This window comes from Octopus bimaculoides, chromosome 15 (genome assembly GCF_046866305.1).
Source record: "Octopus bimaculoides isolate indiv1 chromosome 15, ASM4686630v1, whole genome shotgun sequence".
NCBI classification, from domain to species: domain Eukaryota; kingdom Metazoa; phylum Mollusca; class Cephalopoda; order Octopoda; family Octopodidae; genus Octopus; species Octopus bimaculoides.
Window position 1 is genome coordinate 42,238,550 of NC_142942.1, and position 18,412 is coordinate 42,256,961.

Here is an 18,412-nt window from a genome sequence, read left to right on the forward strand (position 1 = left end):
ACTAAGCATGTCGCCCGGCGTGCTAACGTTTCTGCCAGCTCGTATGATAATAATAATAATAATAATAATAGCATGCGCCTGGTGTACCCTTATGAGACGGGTAGTCATGATGGGTGTTTTGGACTTCATATATTTGTGCCTCAGTGTCACTTTGATGGCATGCGTTGCCCTCTCACTCAATAATAATAATAATAATTATAGTAATCATAATAATAATAATAATAATAATAATAATACATTCTACTTACTAAAGGCACAAGGCCTGAAATTTGTGGGAAGGGGACTAGTGGAATACAGCGACCTCTGTGTTTCACTGGTACTTGATTTATTGATCCCGAAAGGATGAAAGGCAAAATCGGCCTCGGCAGAAATTAAACTGGGAAGTCCGGTTGTTAGTGTAATGATAGTGGTTGCTATGGATATGGTATAAGGAAAGTAGTTGCGAATACTGTAAATTAAAAGTGGTTGAAAATGTTGTGGTGTAACTCAGGGGTTTTCAAACTGTGGTCTCCGGACCACAGGGGGTCCGCAAGGACAAGACAGGGAGTCCGTGGATAGCAAATACTTTTTATAGGCAATTTGATTTTATATATGTTTTTTAATCGAAATCTTTTAATTGACAATAAACCTATTTGTTAAATATTGTTAAATAAATAAATGTAAAAATATATGTTATTTTAAGCAAATATTTATGTATAAATTTCATAAGCGTTTATAAGGGGGTCCCTAAGGTAAAGCCTGAAATATAAAGGGGTCCGCAAGTCAAAAAGTTTGAAAACCCCTGGTGTAACTAATGAGAGTGATTGCTAATACTGTGCTATTCGTAATTGGAGCGGTCGGCAAATGTTGTAGTGTAACTAATGAAAGGGATGTAATGAGAGTTGTTGCAAACGCTGGGCTATACGTAATTAGAGCGGTTGGTAACGTTGTAGTACAGCTAACGACAATGGTTGCTAGTTTACTAATGCAACAATGTTAGAAATTAGTGATTTCTTAGGCTGCAGCTTGATGCGAATGTTTCTAACACTGTGGTATAACGTAAGTTGTTGCGAAATAATTCTTTCCGCTAATATTTACTCTATCTTCTTCGTATATCTCTTCTCTCAAAATGTCTTCTCCTCTATTTTACATTATGACGCGACCCACTCTTGCATAGCATCTCTGAACAATTCGGCTTGTTATTTACATTCACTAGAATCACTAATGAGTTCCGTTATTTATTATTAATTAGTTATAAATTACTTTCAATTGTACTCAGCCCCTATCAGACATAACTAAGGCTACTGTCGAAGAATAGTCATATAACAAATACACACAAACATACACACACATGTGATAGGCCAAAAGTCACTCTCAAAATTAGTTCAGTACACTCCAGAATTGTCAATTTTTTTCTAAAATTTATATTAAATGAATAGAATAATGATTACATACCAACTTGTACATAATGAACAAAATGAAGAACGATAATTATAATAACTTTATTAAAAATAAAGTGTCAAATGTTTTAATGCGTGACTTTTGGCCCACCTTGTATATTTTTCTTTCTTTTTTTTTTTTTGTTTCTCCTTAATCTTTTTTAACTTGTTTCAGTCATTAGACTGCAGCCCTGATGAGGCACCGTCTTCAAAGAATTTTTTAGTCGAATGTATCGACCTCAGTATTTAATTTTTTAAAGTCTGGTTATTATTCTATTGGTCCCTTTTACCGAACTGCTAAATTACGGGGATGTAAACACACCAGCACCGATTGTTGGTGGTGGTAGTGGTGGAGGATAAGCAAACACACACACAAACACACACACACACACATAAACATATATATAATACATATATACGACGGGCTTCTTTCAATTTTCGTCTATCACATTCACTCACCGGGCTTTGATCGGTCCGAGGTTATTGTAGAAGAGACTTGCCCAAGGTGCCGCTCAGTGGGACTAAACCCCGCACCATGTGGTTGAGAATCAAACTTCTTACCACACAGCCACATCTTAGCGCGCGCGCATGTGTGTGTAAAGAGAGAGAGGCAGAGACTGGGCCTTACGAAGGTGATGACAAAGGTCCGAGATATCTAGCGCCTTGCGGTACTCGGAAGAACCCGCCCACCACAGCAGAACTGATGCAGGTGATGGTGCCACGTGAAAAGCACTTAGTACGCCCTGTAAAGTGGTTGGTGTTAGAAAGGGCATCCAGCCGTAGAAACCATGCCAGAATAGAGTGGAGACTGGTTCGACTCCCGGCCTAACCAGCTCCTTTCAAGCCGTCCAACCCACGCTAGCATGGAAAACGGACGTTAGATGATGATGATGATGATGATGACGATATAAGATTGGATGTGGTTCATGTACTTTTGTAAATATGTAATGGAGGAATGTGTGTGACTTCAATAATTTAATACAAATATTTCTTTTTCTTTTTGCAGGAGAAACAATTGGAATGCCAACAAGCTAGGTTAATGCCTTCGAAAGTGTCAAAAACACAAGGTAACTATAACATTTATCTTTCGTTCTAATACCCTCAACGGAAGAATAGTATCAGAATAGAATATCAATGATAAGGTCTTAGGTACAAGTGTAAAGTTTTTAATATTTGATATATAACACTGTTTCAAAATGAAGTACGAGTCGAAAGTTTGTATGTTATAGAAACTGTTGTAACGTAGATTGAATATTAAATGTCAATATTACTAATAACGAAGGTTTTGAAATGTTACCTTTGGCATATTTAATTAGTCCTGGTATTTCGGGTAAAATATTCCTTTACGATGGTGTTAAGTGTCAGAAGATCAGGCTATCCATTCTAAAATATGCTGGAAGTCAATGGATACTCAGCGACTGTTATCAGTTGTTTCCAGTCATCGAAGCCCAAGAAACGAAAAAAAACAAAATCCTAACACTTGTCTCCATCCAGTGACAGTAAAATCATTATTAGTAGAAAGGACATCCGTAAGGAAAGTCTTGATTTACAGCTGATCCACTCGAGATACCCCCTATAGAAAATCCTTTCAAGGAAACGGCTCCCCAAAGACAGAAAATTGGGCATATTAGCCAACTGCTCCACCCGTCGCGCAGACATGCATTTGTGAACTTAAGGCGTATATCAAATGCAGTATGCCAAAATCTTCTGACCTCGGCAGAATGATTCGTCTATTAAACATCTGAATCCAAGGAGTCCCCGAGCTTGCGAGATCACCTTTTAAACAAATCGACATTGAAAAATTCAAGAACATTAAGAAGGATTTCACAGTTACCATCAAAGTTGTAGACGTCAATATCGGAAAACTACGGATAAAAGAAGCAATTCTGATAATAGAAAAAAAAAAAAAAAAAGACCAACACCAGCCAACCATTAACAACCAGTGAGAATTGAATGGAATGCTTATGACAATAACTAACCACTTTTTATAATCACCATGCATGACTCAATTCCTCCTCGCATTCATATTATTCTCTACTCATACTTCAAGCCATTGGAACCCTGTTTACGGCCCCACATTCCATACTTCCATTTATATTGTCTTTCACATATTCCACACCAATACATTGCCATGGAAATTTCTCTTTTAGTTGGAGAAAAAAAGAAAACAACTTGGTGGGTATTGTTAGCAGCTCTCAAAGAAAGAGGAGATTACTTCAAGAAACTGAAAATAAATGTCTCTCACCTTCATTTACATCTTTAGGCAAAAGTCTGGGATGAAATATTGGGATAGTTTATTGAGCTGATACGATGGTTGTAAGAGAAAAACGGAATTTTGTATTCTGACCTCATCTGAACCATTTCTGTTTTCACTAACTTCACCTTGAATGCTAGTTGGTTTGAAAGTTCATAACTAGCGGAACGGTAACCCTAGTGAAAGGCACAGGGAAGTGGACTCTTCTAACCGGTCAAAATATCTTCAGAGATTCCTCAAAATAAAGACTAATGTTTTGTCTTCACTCCTTAATACAAGTTTTTCACACTCAAGGAAGTTTTATTCTTAGGTGAGATTCGACTTGACACCAACTTGCTCCAGTTATCTTGTATTCTATCAACCACGTGGCTGTTTACTTTCTGTAATCAATGAAACAACAACAACATCAATGAAATACTGACATTCCAATTAATAAAGCGATAACATTTTAAAATGTGTGAAGCGTGAAGAAAAATTGTAGAATGAATTTGGTGCTCTAAAGTGAAGTTTGTTTGATCGGATATTATCGATGAACAATCATTTTCTGACACCAGATCAATGGTGACGTGCAGCGAAACATGATTTTATTTCCTTGAAGTGTATTTGAACAAATCTGAACTTCAAAGCTTTGTATCAGCTAAAACGATCACCACTGCTCGACCTGTTGTCGTGGTTGATGCTTGTTTCCGTCTGATGATATTCATTTCTAAGCATTGTTCGACTTCTTTAAATGCAGCGACAGGAAACTGCTATGTTCATCTCAGCCACCTGTAGTTTCTACCCTCTTTCCGTCTGTACAGTTAGAAACATCTATGCCTAACTACCTGCCATTCTTTGATTTCATTGACCTAGAAGACAGTGAAGAAACAGACGAGTAAAGGAGTAAAAAAAAAAATGTACAAAGGACCACAGTTCTTTAATATCATCTTATATACTCTGTGTAAAGTAGATGTCAACATACTCAACCAATACTAGAATATGCTACGGTGTAGGATAGTGGACGAACCTATATCATAGCAAGAGAGGCAAGTAATGACAGTGATATCGAACTCTGAGTAATCAGATACTAAATACAAGATAAAGGCTGTAACAGCATCGATTATAGTGCCCTAGTATGACTATAGCACTTAAGATGGAAGCAGCAAAAAAGAAATATCTGCAATAACTTTCCAAACGACCGCAGATTCCATCAGCTAACTGGAACAACGTAAAGGTGAGCTTTATATGAAGAGTGTTTCAAGCATAATAAAAAGTAGAGGTATTCTACGGTCACACTAGCTACAAGGGTAGACATGCAATTGTCGCTGTATACGGCAAACACCTATAAAGAAACCTTTCATACGACATTGGCTTGTCCATTTAACAACACCTTAATCTGCTACATATGATTGACAGAGAATACGTTTAAAAATAAAACTGTCCGTTTCAACACAGCGGTTCGTTTTGCCATCGTCTTCTAGAAAACACTACAAGCATATTTGAAAATTAAAGAATACAGTAATGTCTACGAACTTCACATAGGAATAATAGACAGAGCAACTGCATCATTAAGGAACAGACCATATGTATATATGTGTTCCACCACCCGCTTGACAACCAGTGTTGATGTGTTTACGTCTCCGTAAATTAGAGGTTCGGCAAAAGTGATCAAGAGAATAAGTGCCGGCTTTAAAAAAAAAATTAATTACTGAGGTTGATTTTTTCGACTAAACCCTTCGATGCAGTGCCCTAGCATGGCCGCACAAGGCCCGAAATTTTGGGGGAGGGGGCCAGTTGATTAGATCGACCCCAGCATGCAACTGATACTTAATTTATCGACCCCGAAAGGATGAAAGGCAAAGTCGACCTCGGTGGAATTTGAACTGACAACGTAAAGACATACGAAATACCTCTAAGCATTTCGCCCGGCGTGCTAACGTTTCTGCCAGCTCGCCGGCTTGAAACAAGTAAAATATCAAAGATATAATGTAGGAATTGTAAAATATATATAAGGAAACATTATATGTGGTACATCTGAGGACTCAATACATGGTATTCAGTCGCGACTAATGGCCAGGCGAAACTCAAGTATGCTGTTACTTCGTCGATCCTCGGAATTATACCCTTTGTCTTCGTCTTTCAGTGATGAAGGCATGATTGTCTCACAATCACCCCTTCTCTCTCTCTTTCTCTCTCTTTCTCTCTCTCTCTCTCTCTCTCTCTCTCTCTCTCTCTCTCTCTCTCACACACACACACAGTCACTCTTTTAGTCTTTAAAATGTCAGTTTGATAAATTATATCGAAGTGTTTTTATTTTTCATTATTTTGTTTCTCTTTCTCTCTCTTTCTCTCTCTTTCTCTCTCTCTCTCACTGAATATGTATATATATATATATATACACACACACACATATATACACCCATACATTGTATTTTGTATATAAACGATGATACATTTAACTATTTTATACAGGAAAACCTCACATCTTAGCAAACATCGCAGTGTATATATGTCCGCGCGTAGTTACACACACACACACATACATACATACATACATATATACACACCACGTACCCACCCGCTGTCAAACTAATGGAAGACAAATAAGTCTAAAGTATCGATGGATGTTTGGAGGGTGTCATCTTTTATCTTTGTTGAGGTAGCAGTAGGGGGTGGGGGGTCTTGATGTCCTCCTCCTCACTCTCTCTCTCTCTCTGACCTTCTCTTCGCTGGGGTGGGGCTGGAGGTTGGTGTCCCTCCTTCTCTCTCTCTCTCACTTTCTCTAATAAAAACAAATGACTGTTTAACTTAATTTGCTGAGAGAAACAGTTTGTACTTTCTTGGGTGTTTGTATTATTTGTTTTGGGTGGTAGTTGTTGCTGTGGTCGTGGTAGTTGTAGTGGTCGTCGTGGTTGTTGTTGTTGTTGTTGTTGTTATAGTGCTGGTGGTGGTTGTATTTCCAGTCCTGTGTTTGTTGCTCTTTTTTTTTTTTTTCGTCTTTACGCTTTCATCTTAAGACTCCAGAATTATAATCAATTCTCACACACTTCCGCTTGCCATCTGTGTGTATATATAATAGATGTGCATATTTATGTATGTGTTTCTGGATGTGTGTAATTTTTGCGTTCATTACCTTTCTTCATGTATGCATGCATGCATGCGCGCGCGCGTGTGTGTGAAGCTTTCAGTAAATCTCTGAAGCCATATCATCCCTTTTATGCCACTCGGGAGAGGCATGAATGTTACTTCACTCATTTCCTCCTATCTCTCCTCTACTTCTCCCTCGAGAACCGTACATTGGCCGAAGCAGTAGAGAATCGAACTAACTTTGGTAATTTTTCAGATTAACACCCGCACGATCTTCACTAGGGTGTTAGGGTTAGGATTCAAGGTTCAAGGTTAGGGTTACAGGGTTACGGAATTCCGTCCCTTACCGTAAACCTAACTCTAAACACTAACCCTAACCCTAACACCCTAGTGAAGATCGTGCGGTGTTAATCTAAAAAATTACCCTAACTTTATTTCTCCTCTCAGTAACTCCATCCGTCTTCGTTTCTGAGTTTGAATCCAGCTGGAATCAGCTTTGCTCCATATTCCCTCTAAGGGTCGATAAAATCAACTGAGTGCCGATATAGTTTGTGATCTACATATATGATTCTGGTATATCTTGTGATCTACATTAGTTCAAATGGTATAGTTTGTGATTTACACCGGTTTCTTGATCTACATTTAAAATCCATCTATTTTCTCGACTTCAGGATTGGTTTCGTATATAAACCAAAACACTTTTGATTTAAACGCTTTTAGGCCTGAGCCCATTGAAAGAAGTTGTGATGAGAGCAAAACAATTTTACACACAGGTTATTCGAGATGAAAAAGCTGCAATAGAATTTCTCTGGCCGCTATGAACATAGGGATATTGATCCATGCAGCGAAATCAATAAAATAATTTATTTTTCTTTTATTTTTAAATGTTTAACTCCTCTAATTATAATTGCAAATTTATAACAAAATTTTCAATGTAGATCACAAGCTAGTCTAGATTTAAGTTGCTGTAGATCACAGTGGCATGTAGATCACATACTACACCGGCACCATGAAATGGGGTCGGTTCAGTAGAATGTGTTCCTCTTACCCTCCTAAAAAATACAAGTTTCTGTAACCAGGGTCTATGAAAAAAAAGGTGTATAGTGGCTCAAAGTGTACCCAGCTCACTCAGAAAATATTTGTATTTATTGACGACTAAAGGCATGTGGAAAAGTGGTTAATGTATTCGGCTCACGATTGTTTGATTGTAAGTTCGATTTCCGGTGGCGTGTTGTGTCCTTGAGCAAGACACTTTAATTCACGCTGCTCCAGTCCACTCAGCTGGCAAAAATGAGCTGTACCTGTATTTCAAAGGGCCAGCCTTGTTGCATACCGTGTCACACTGAATCTCCATGAGAACTACATCCTTTTATTACCATATTTCTGTTTGGATACTCTGTGTTTCTTTCAATTAATTTTAAATATAACAAAGAATTTAGTAAAATAACTTAGTTATCGTTAAGCTAGTGTTAAGAACAAAAATTGTGACTACGGTTTGGTGGAAGATCTTAATTTAGAACTTTTGAAAACAAGACATTTGTACTACAGAGCTAGAGGTGGTTTCATGCGGGTTGGTATCAAAAGGATTAAGGCTACGTGTGTCTGGTGTACTCTGTCACTTGCACGTTAATTTCACAAGCAGGTTGTTCTGTTGATTGGATCAACTGAAACCCTCGTCGTCGTAACCGACGGAGTACCAGTAAGTTAAACGTTTGCAATTTAGAAAGGTGATCCGAAAAAATACTTTTGTGTTTCTAATAAAATTCTTCTGAGATATTTTTGCTGAGGCCAATCTTAAAATGTTTTTATACTTGGCAGAATTGTTGGAGTTTAGCACTTGGTACTTGTTTCGCCTTTATCCGTTCTGAGTACGTGGTCATTTGCCCTGTTTTACACAACGACCTATTTGATCTTTGATTACTTTTACTGGGGGTCCACTCTATTGTAAGCGTTTAGGCCTAGTTTGCTGTTTGAGGATAACTTCGTGCCTTCTTCCAAATGGCCTTGGAGGCCTAGAAAACTATAAGAAAGAAAAAGGCAGGGTTCATAGCCGCTGCCCTTCTTACCGTTCTTGTCGCAGTCTGAAACCTTTAAATTATTCAGCTACACTAGCCTTCTTTGACTCAGCAGAAGACAAACAAATATTCATTGTTTTAATGTGTACCCCCCCCCCCTCTCTCTCTCACGCACACACACATTAACCGACGAATGATTATTTGCAGGCTCGTGGGTTCAAATCTTGCTGATTCTTGCTATTATTTCACAGCTGTGTGTAAATGTGTCCGTGCTAGAGTTTGTACCATTTACTTACTCCTCCTCCTCCTCTTCTCCGCCCCTTCCTCGCGCTCCTTTCCTCTTTCTTAAGTGAATCAGTCCAAGTGGGTTCTCAACTTTGCGTTCATTCCAATCCCACCTCGATCCCGACACATCTGAACAACAACAACAACAACAACACCAGCAGCGTCATCAACATCAAACTTAATAAGAGATGAATCCCAGAGATGTGTGTTGACAATGGTAAAATTAGCGACATTTTACACTGTCGGTCTCATGGTGGTGATGGCTTTCTTGTTGTCCATGGTGGTGACGGTGGCGATTGTGGATATGGTGGTGGCTTATGTTACAAACGGTGGAGACGGGTGCAGTAGTAATTATGTTTCCTTATAATTGCAGTGTTGGTGGTAGTACTTGTGTGGTTGTAATGAAGACTGGAAGTCACAGCAGTTGTTGTAAAGTCCCAGGTTATCCTTGATTGAACAGACCTCTGATCCAAGACCTTCCACTGTGACCATCCCATCTTTTTTTTTCCTCAGGATTATGTTATCCAAACTGTCCCGGGTTATCCCTGGTTGAACAGACCTCTGGCGAAAGACCTTCCACTAAGACCATGCCACCTTTTTTTGCTTGGACTATGTTATCCAAACTGTCCTTCACTAAAAATTGTTTGGATTTGGCTGCTATTTCCGCCGCTGTCGGTTCGTCAGGAAGCGGGAGGTCGCTGATGATTTATCGCAGTAAACCTTGTCTTGTTACAACACTTTGGAAAAGGTGTGGAGTGGTTGGAGAGGATGTTGAAGGAGAGTAAGGAAGAAGAAGAGGTGGTAGTGGCAGTGGTGGGAACTGACACATTTTTGTTTTGTTTTTAAACGGAACCTCAACCCTCCCTCTCTTTTTCCCCTTCTCTCCCCTCTCCACTGACTTTCTTTTTCACTCAACTCATCCTCTCCACCACCACCAACACTATGCCTACTTCTTTCTCTCCTCAGCCTCTCCGTCTCCCCACCTTCTCTACACCTTGATTACTTTATTGTACTGACGGTGTTTGGTTTTCTTTTTGCTCATGTCAAGCCTTTGTGTGTGTGTGTGTGTGTACAGACACACACACACACACACACACACACACACACACACACACACACACACACACACACACACACATAAAGTTGAAATTTATAGAAAAACAAGGCGAAGACAGGTGTATGAACAACAAGCAAGTGTATTAATGAAAAAGTCATTTATGTTTTGAGCCGATGCTCTTCAACGGAAACGAATAAGAGAGAATAAACAGAGAGAGAATGAAAAAAACTTGTAGATTTCAGCGGTCTAGGCACAGGCATGGCTGTATGGTAAGACATTTTCTTCCCAACCACATGATCCGTGTTCAGTCCTATAGCCTGGCACCTTGGGCGAGTATCTTCTACTATAGCCATGGGCTGACCAAAGCCTTGTGAGTAGATTTGGTAGACGGAAACTGAAAGAAGCCCGAGGGTGTGTATGTGTGTCTGTCTTTGTGTTGCCTCGCACCACCACTTGAACTGGTGTTGGCATGCTTCCTTTCCAGTAATCTAGTGGTTTGGCAAAAGAGAAGGATAAAATAAGTACCAGGATTTAAAAAATAAGTACTGGGGATTGATTCATTCGACTCAAAATTCTTCAGGGCGTTGCTGCAGCATGGTCGCAGTCTAATGACTGAAACAAGTGAAAGACAAGATGTAAAAGGTGAGTGTGTGTGTGTATGTATGTGATAGAGTAATTAGGTGTTGTAATGAGGGAGAGGAGAAAATGACCAAATGGTGGATGATGGTAGAGAGAGATTGAAAAATGATGTTGTTGATGTTATTTTGCCCCAGGTCAACCCGTGTCAAACAGGGCTATGATCAAAGACAACTAACCCAGAACCAGTTGTCCAGCTTACTTACCCTTTGCTTAGATTGTAAGGAGATTTAAGCTGCCATTTCTAGTAAGTCAAACAACCACATAGAGGCTATTGTTTGCGCCGTAACTGCTTGGCGATGGTGGTGGTGGTGGTAGTGGTGGTGGTGTTATTGTTGGCCATAATTACCTCCCTTTACGATTACCGTCCTTAACTGTCCACTGTTGTTTGCCATTCAGTAACCAGACACATGTACATACACACAATCTCACTCCCCCTCCCCCTTCCTTTTCATGAACAGTGGTGGTGGTGGTGGAAGTGGGTCCCACTGTTGCTTCCGTTTCGTTTCTATTCTGATTAATTTAATTGATTATCATACCTTTTTCTTCTCCCTTTTTTTTTTACTGCTCCCTCCTCTCACCTCTATATCTGTTCCCACTGTCACTCTCTTCAACCCTTATTTCTGGCAATTCTCCTCTATTTTTCTTTTTATCGTCTGTCCCCTCCCATTCCACCCCCATTGTCCTTTACTGCCATCCTTTATTTGTTTCTTTCTTTCCTTTTCATTTCATTTTTTTTTCTTCTTATTCCTCCTTGCTCCTTTTGACATTTGACTCCTCCCCCCCATGTCTTCCACTATTCTATTCCTAAAGGCCTCTTGGTAGAATTTCAAACTGTTAGAAAGAGCAGCCAAATTTCCTTCAACTTACACCTCCATTGCCTGAATACACACAATGTATTCCTAGATTTCACTAAAAAAAGTGATATAGTCATGCTTGGAATGTCTCTGCAATGATAGGTGTATCTAGGAACACGTGATACAAGGTGCCCTTTCTTAAAAGATAGCTCATTGCATCTGAGATTTGGCTGCTGTTTTTAGCAGACTGAGGGGAAGTATACAGAGCCTCACTCAGCAGCTGATGTTTTTGTTTCTCTCAAACTTGTGGGTGATTTATTATATGTTTTGATGTATTTGACAACTTTTACCATTATTGACTCATTTCATTGTCTTTCTTTTATGTTCCAGTACAAGTGTGTGTATGTATGGGAGAGTGTATGTTTATATGTATATGTGTGTGTGTGTGTGTGTCACCATTCCATCCTAAAATTTCTCTTGTGTATGTTTCTTTCAGATAAGGACAAGGCTCGAACTTCAGACCTGGAGGTCCGTATGTCCTTTGCATCACGCTTCCCAGTCGACGTCTGGCCAGCAGCAATGGTTTGCTTCAAACAGGAATAATTGCACCATTCTACAAGAGGCTTTATTTTATTTCATCTTTTGGTGGTCACATTTGTTTTCATTTCCTGTCCAACGTCCAGTTTTGGGTTCTGAATACAGGGGAGTGATAAGATAGCTACTCCTTTGCTCCACACACACACACACACACACACACACAAACACACACATTTTCCACACCCTCACACACATACACATGTATATTTATTTTCCACACACTTTGCACACAAACGCCATTAACGAAAGGTATCAGTTTGGTGTCTCGAAATAAAAGTATAAAACTGCTGACCTGTTAATTCTTCAACCACTGGTAAGTATTCCTTTCTGATTCTGTGGCAACACCATTCTTCGGGTTCTCTGGCAGTGTGGTCAGTGGATAGGGGTGAGATCTGACCCCTATCCCAGTTTCCAAGGTTGAGTAGGGGGTGGTGCTACTTTTTTCTCACCTTCTTTTTTTACTCTGCGGAACCCTAGATTCAGTATGGATGACTGCATGAATCTTTGTGAAAGGATTAACTTATAACAACACACACACACACACACACATACCAGTTATTTATGTTTTTATTTCCTAATTTGGTTGTGGTGGTGTGGATGGAGCTGTCATTGTTCTTTGCGTGTGTGTGTGTGTGTGTGTGTGTGTGTGTGTGTTTAAGTGTGTATAAATAACAATGTAATTCACCGGATTTAAGTTTGGATTTTGTGCTCTTTGGCAAATTTTGTGTAAACATCGTCCCAAGTCACTCCCACTTTGCCCACACACCTGCCACACACACATGCATATATTGTGTGTATGTGGGTGTATATATATGGATATGTGTCTGAGTTTTCTCAGATTAGATGGTTTACACGCAATAATACAAATTAAACTCAGAATCTTAATGAGAAGACAGCATAATGTTTGTTTCTGTAAGGGCTGCTGTCACCCAGTTGGTAGAGCAACGTCAGATTAAAGACGTTGCAAGTATTTATTTATTTTTTTGTTTTTGTTTTAAATTTCTGGCTGCTTCCATTGTTTGTGTCATGTGTTTTGAGCAGTACTATTGAGCCCCTCTTTTTGAGCACTCAGTTACTCGTGATCCTCATTCTGGTAGACTGTTGATCAGTTTCATTGATTAATGTGTTTGTCTTCTGTTTAATTTGGCTGAACTTAGCACCATATGCCAGAAGATTGTTTTGTGAGATGCTTGAGTTCCATCTGAGATTGTGAAGTAATACCTTTTCTTTGATCTCAAATCTCCAGATGGACTTTTTGAAGGAGTGAGTTTAATGTGTCAGGGGAATCTGTCAGACGTCTTAAGAAATAAGTTTCAACCATGTCTACTTAAATCTTGAATGTTAGATGAAGTTAATTAGTATATTGTACCTCATTGTAATCAGTACATTGTACAGATCCCTGACTCTGAAAGACGATTTTTGTCTTTGAGATTCTATACAACTCAGAAGGAACTTTGATCAGTTTGGTAGAAGTTGAGATGTAAGTGAAGAAAGAATTAGGAAACTCATTTGACTGAGTTCAAACCTGTTTTTTGTTTTGGAATACTAACATGACAGGATTTCAGTATTTAAGGGCTCACGGGTCTCTTTGAAAGAACTGAAGATTCTTGAGTATGCGATAGGGTTTAGGGCCTTATGTATGATGGGGTCTTAAGGTATGTTGTAGCATTTCATTAAGCCTGGATCTCTTTGGAAAATATTCAGTAGAAGGAAGGAATCATCGAAGGACTCTCAATTCCGCCATTGTTTCACCTTAATTGTAAGATGTGTCTGTTTGAAAAGTCTTCAGTTGGAGTTTAAGGTTATTTAACAGGTGCTTGCAGTGGATTCTAGATTTACTTTGATAAAGACCATTATTTCTGGGTACTGAAATGAACAAAGAAATCCCCCCACCACCACCACAAAAAAAAAATGAAAAGAAACGATGAAAAGGATGCTGTCTAGATTGTGTTCCACCTTTTGTAAGTTCCCTTCTTTGGCGCCATCGTTTGTCTTCGACTGTTCACCACCACAAATACCAACTTGCCTCTTTATTGTGACCAACTAAAATCTAAAAAAAAAAAAACTGAACCAAAAACAAAAACTTTAAAATCAAGTCTACAACTCCACAGTTTTTTTTTGTTTTTTTTTTACCTTAAACGTGGTGTGTAAAAGGAATTAAAATGATCCGAAACCAGACTGGAGCTTATCCGAAAGTCAATGCAAAATTCTTGTATCTTTACTGCTGCATTGCTTTTTTGTTGTTTTGTTTTTTTTTTTCAAATCTTGTTTGTTTTTTTTTTGTTGTTTTTTTTTTGAGTTTCCAGCCAGCCAGCCTAACTAGTTGAATGGTGATATTCTAATAAACGAATTCCTTATTGGATTTCTTGCTTTGACAACTCACAGAAGGGTTTCTTTTCAATAAATAAATAAATTAATTAATTAATTAATTAATAAATAAATGATTAACTAAAGCCAATATATTAATGATTTGTCATTGTTTTTGTTGTTCTTAATCTTATTTGTTTATTTGTGTTAATATTTCTTTTAATTATGACGGCGGGTTCATTTCCACTGCGTGGCACCTTGGGCAAGTGTCTTCTACTATAGCCTCGGGCTGACCAAAGCCTTGTGAATGGATTTAGATGGAAACTGAAAGAAGCCCATCGTATATATGTATGTGTGTGTATATGTTTGTGGGTCTGTGTTTGTCCACTCAACATCGCTTGACAACCAATGGTGGTGTGTTTACGTCCACGTAATATAGTGGTTTGGCAAAAGAGACCGATAGAATAAGTACTAGGCTTACAAGGAATAAGTCCTGGGGTCGATTTGCTTGACTAAAGGCGGTGATCCAGCATGGCCGCAGTCAAATGACTGAAACAAGTAAAAGAGATAGCCAACATGGCAATGGTTGGAAATACTTTGGTTTGACCAGTGGACAAGTCAAAACTATACAGCTCAAGGTTAGCAACAAAAATAAAATAGAATTATACATTTTCATAAAGGAGTTCATTTAGCAACGGCTTGGTACATACATGTATATCAGTAATGCTGTGATAGATCCTTGCATGTCACTAACATTGTGATACGCTCTTGTATGGCAGAGCCCTCTACTGGTGTCATGTAAAAAGCATCAGTGCCAGTGTCAAATAAAAGCACCTGTGTAATGTGGTTGTCATTAGGAAGGGCAACCATATGGTTCTGGGTTCAGTCCCACCGCGTGGCACCTTGGGCAAGTGTCTTTTACTATAGCCTCAGGCCGATCAAAGCCTTGTGGGTGGATTTGGCAGACGGAAACCGAAAGAAGCCCGTCGTATATGTGTAACCCGTAACTTAGTGGTTCGGCAAAAGAGACCAATATATTTAAGTACTAGGCTTACAAAGAATAAGTCCTGGGGTTGATTTGTTCGGCTAAAGGCGGTGCTCTAGCATGGCCGCAGTAACTGGGTATAACTCTTGATGGATTCTTGCAGACTGATGGATGACACGCAGTTCCTTACGGAAGCAGAGTTAACAATTACAAGCACCAGGTGAGTAAGGAAGGGGGCTTGTCAAGAATGGTCTATTTCAGTGTTTCCCAAACATTTTCAGGCTGTCTACCCCTTAGCACCCAGGCCACATCCCTAGTGTTCCTTCTCCAACTCACCTCCACCAACATAGACCACTTCCTGCAGCAAATTCAAAACAACTGTTCTATATGTAAGAGATGAGGAATTATTTACATTTGACGGATTTTTATCCTCATCTTGTTTGTTGGTAACACAATGTTTCGGCTGATATACCCTTCAGCCTTCATCAGGTATCTTGGGGAAATTCGAACCTGGGTTCTCATTCCTAAGGTATTTTTCGATATTATTATTATTATTATTATTATTGTTGTTGTTGTTGTTATTATTCACGTCACTGCCTGGAATCGAACTCGGAATCTTGCAGTTAGTAGCCCGCGCTCTTAACCCTAAGATTCCGAGTTCGATTCCAGGCGATGATCTGAATAATAATAATAATAACAACAACAACATCGAAAAATACCTTAGGAATGAGAACCCAGGTTCGAAATTTCCCCAAGACACCTGATGAAGGCTAGAGGGTATATAAGCCGAAATGTTGTGTTAACAACAAACAATATCAGGACAAATATCCGTCAAATGTAAATAATGTTCAAAACAACTGTATATCACATATAAAACTGAAACTAATCAACCCACTATTTGGTTTTTTTTATATCCATCTTTTTTTACTCTGCGGAACCCTAGATTCAGTATGGATGACTGCATGAATCTTTGTGAAAGGATTAACTTATAACAACACACACACACACTTTTGGCTACCCCATTATCGCCCCACTTTTCTTCAACGCTCCCTTGAATCTTTCCACCGCCCCTGGGGTGGGGCAGTCCTGCCCCATTTTGGGAAACACTGCTCTATGTAATGTTGAGGAAGTCGTTTTAGTGGTCTTGGATCCTCCAGATGAAGCAGGGCAGGAAGGTGTCTGGACAACTGAACGAGTGCATGTGTTGCGTGAATCTTCCCTTAATTACATTGACAGTCATACCCGTGTAGTGTCTCATGATAGAGTGAGAGTGGCTCTGTAGACCACTGACTTTGCGAGGCACGATTGTCCCAATGGTCATTGATAAAGTGTCGGATGGGAGTTTTCTTTTGTTGTGTGCAGTGTTGAAAGAGATACTATCTAAGCACCAGTAGCTAACTTTGACATTATAGGTATCTAAGAGTTTATGATATATATGGTTTCTAAAGAATTTTCTATTACCATCATGTAGCTCTTAGCTATATTAGTAAAAAACTAGGTTGCATAGAGAATTAAACCAGATTGCCTCTCTCTAGCTATCTCTCTATAGATTTAGAGATAGGGATCGGTCATATATGCTAAGTTATCAGTAAAGCTACTCTTTGCTAATGCGACGTTATATTTGGGGCTATTGAAGATTTGTCTGTCTGCCGACAGATTGGTGATACTTCTGTTGATACCTGTGACTAGGTTTCTAATTACGACTGGAGTCATATATATTTCTTTATTAATAGAGTAATACCACACTTTACATTCCGACTTCAAACTGCGCAGTGGCCAAAAAAGCCGCTTATCTCTCCGAGTTGGTAAAATAAAGTGCCGATCTAGTACTGGAGTCGACGATATCAACTAACCCCCTCCCCTCAAAATTGCTGGCTACCTGCGTAAATTAGAAATAATGATTTAAAACTGTAACGCGAAATGGCTGAGTCGTTAGAGCGTTGTAAAAATGCTTTGCAGTATTTCTTCTGACCCTTTACGATCTGAGTTCAAATCTCGATGGGGTCGACTATACCTTTCATTCCTCCGGGGTTGATAAAGCAAAGTACTGGGTAGTATTCGGGGCGATGGCATCGTCTAAACTCTTCTCCTAAAAAAATAAAATGCTGCCCCTGTGCCTTAATCAGAGACCATTGTAGAAATTCCTAAGAGTAGTGAGGGCCACGATTGCGACAAAGAAGCCACTTTTTTTTTCTCAACTATGATGTCATTTGTAATTTAAATTTTATTCTAGATTAACAATAAAGTTGCTTTTTAAAGCTCTGTCAAAATTATAAATGTGATAAAGTTTTAATTTACAGTTTGAAGTTTATTTTCTTTAACATTGTTTGAGTTGTACGATTGTGTCTGGAGAAATATATTTAGTTTCCGTGAGACACGTTGCAACGGTTGTGTATAAAGTGTTGCTTTCTTGTATATAATTATGTGTGTATGCATACAGACTAGTAGTGTATCTAAAGTGTTGATTACGCTTATAATTACGCATGCATGGTATTTTGTCTTGCTGTGTGTATTGTGTTTATAATCATCTAAGCATATATGTAGACATGTTTGTATATGGGTAATTATGTCTGTCTTGCAGTCTGTATGCAGGAATGTGTATGTGTGCGCGCGTGTATGTACGCGTATGTCGTATATATATATATATATATATGTGTGTGTGTGTGTGTATGTGTTTGTGTATAAGCATATATAGGTGTATGTGTGTATATATTTACATATATGCGGGGATTGGATGTATAATTTCTTGCTAGGCAATTCGTCTTCAAAGCAACATCGCTTTTAGTTTCCATTTCCACTTTGACTCAAATACCAAACAAGTACAAAAAAAAAAAGAAAAACGAAAAAAAAGCAGCTTCATCATCATCATCGTCATCATCATCATTGTTGTTATTATTGTTATTGTTGTTGTTATTATTATTATTATTGTTATTATTATTATTATTATTGTTATTGTTATTATTGTTATTATTATTATTATTATTATTATTATTGT

At 38.7% G+C, this 18,412-nt stretch overlaps 1 protein-coding gene across 2 annotated transcripts in view; it reads left to right on the forward strand.

The window, feature by feature from the left end:
- LOC106884496 (S phase cyclin A-associated protein in the endoplasmic reticulum) overlaps window positions 1-14,596 on the forward strand; it is a 277,529-nt gene extending 262,933 nt beyond the window's left edge. For both annotated transcript variants that reach the window (XM_089363778.1, XM_089363777.1), the window contains exons 29-30: window positions 2,425-2,485; window positions 12,025-14,596. In XM_089363778.1, coding sequence (XP_089219904.1) covers window positions 2,425-2,485; window positions 12,025-12,131 — 168 coding nt within the window. In that variant the 3' untranslated portion in view covers window positions 12,132-14,596. The remainder of the gene's footprint in view (window positions 1-2,424; window positions 2,486-12,024) is intronic.
- The last annotated feature ends 3,816 nt before the right edge of the window (window positions 14,597-18,412 follow it).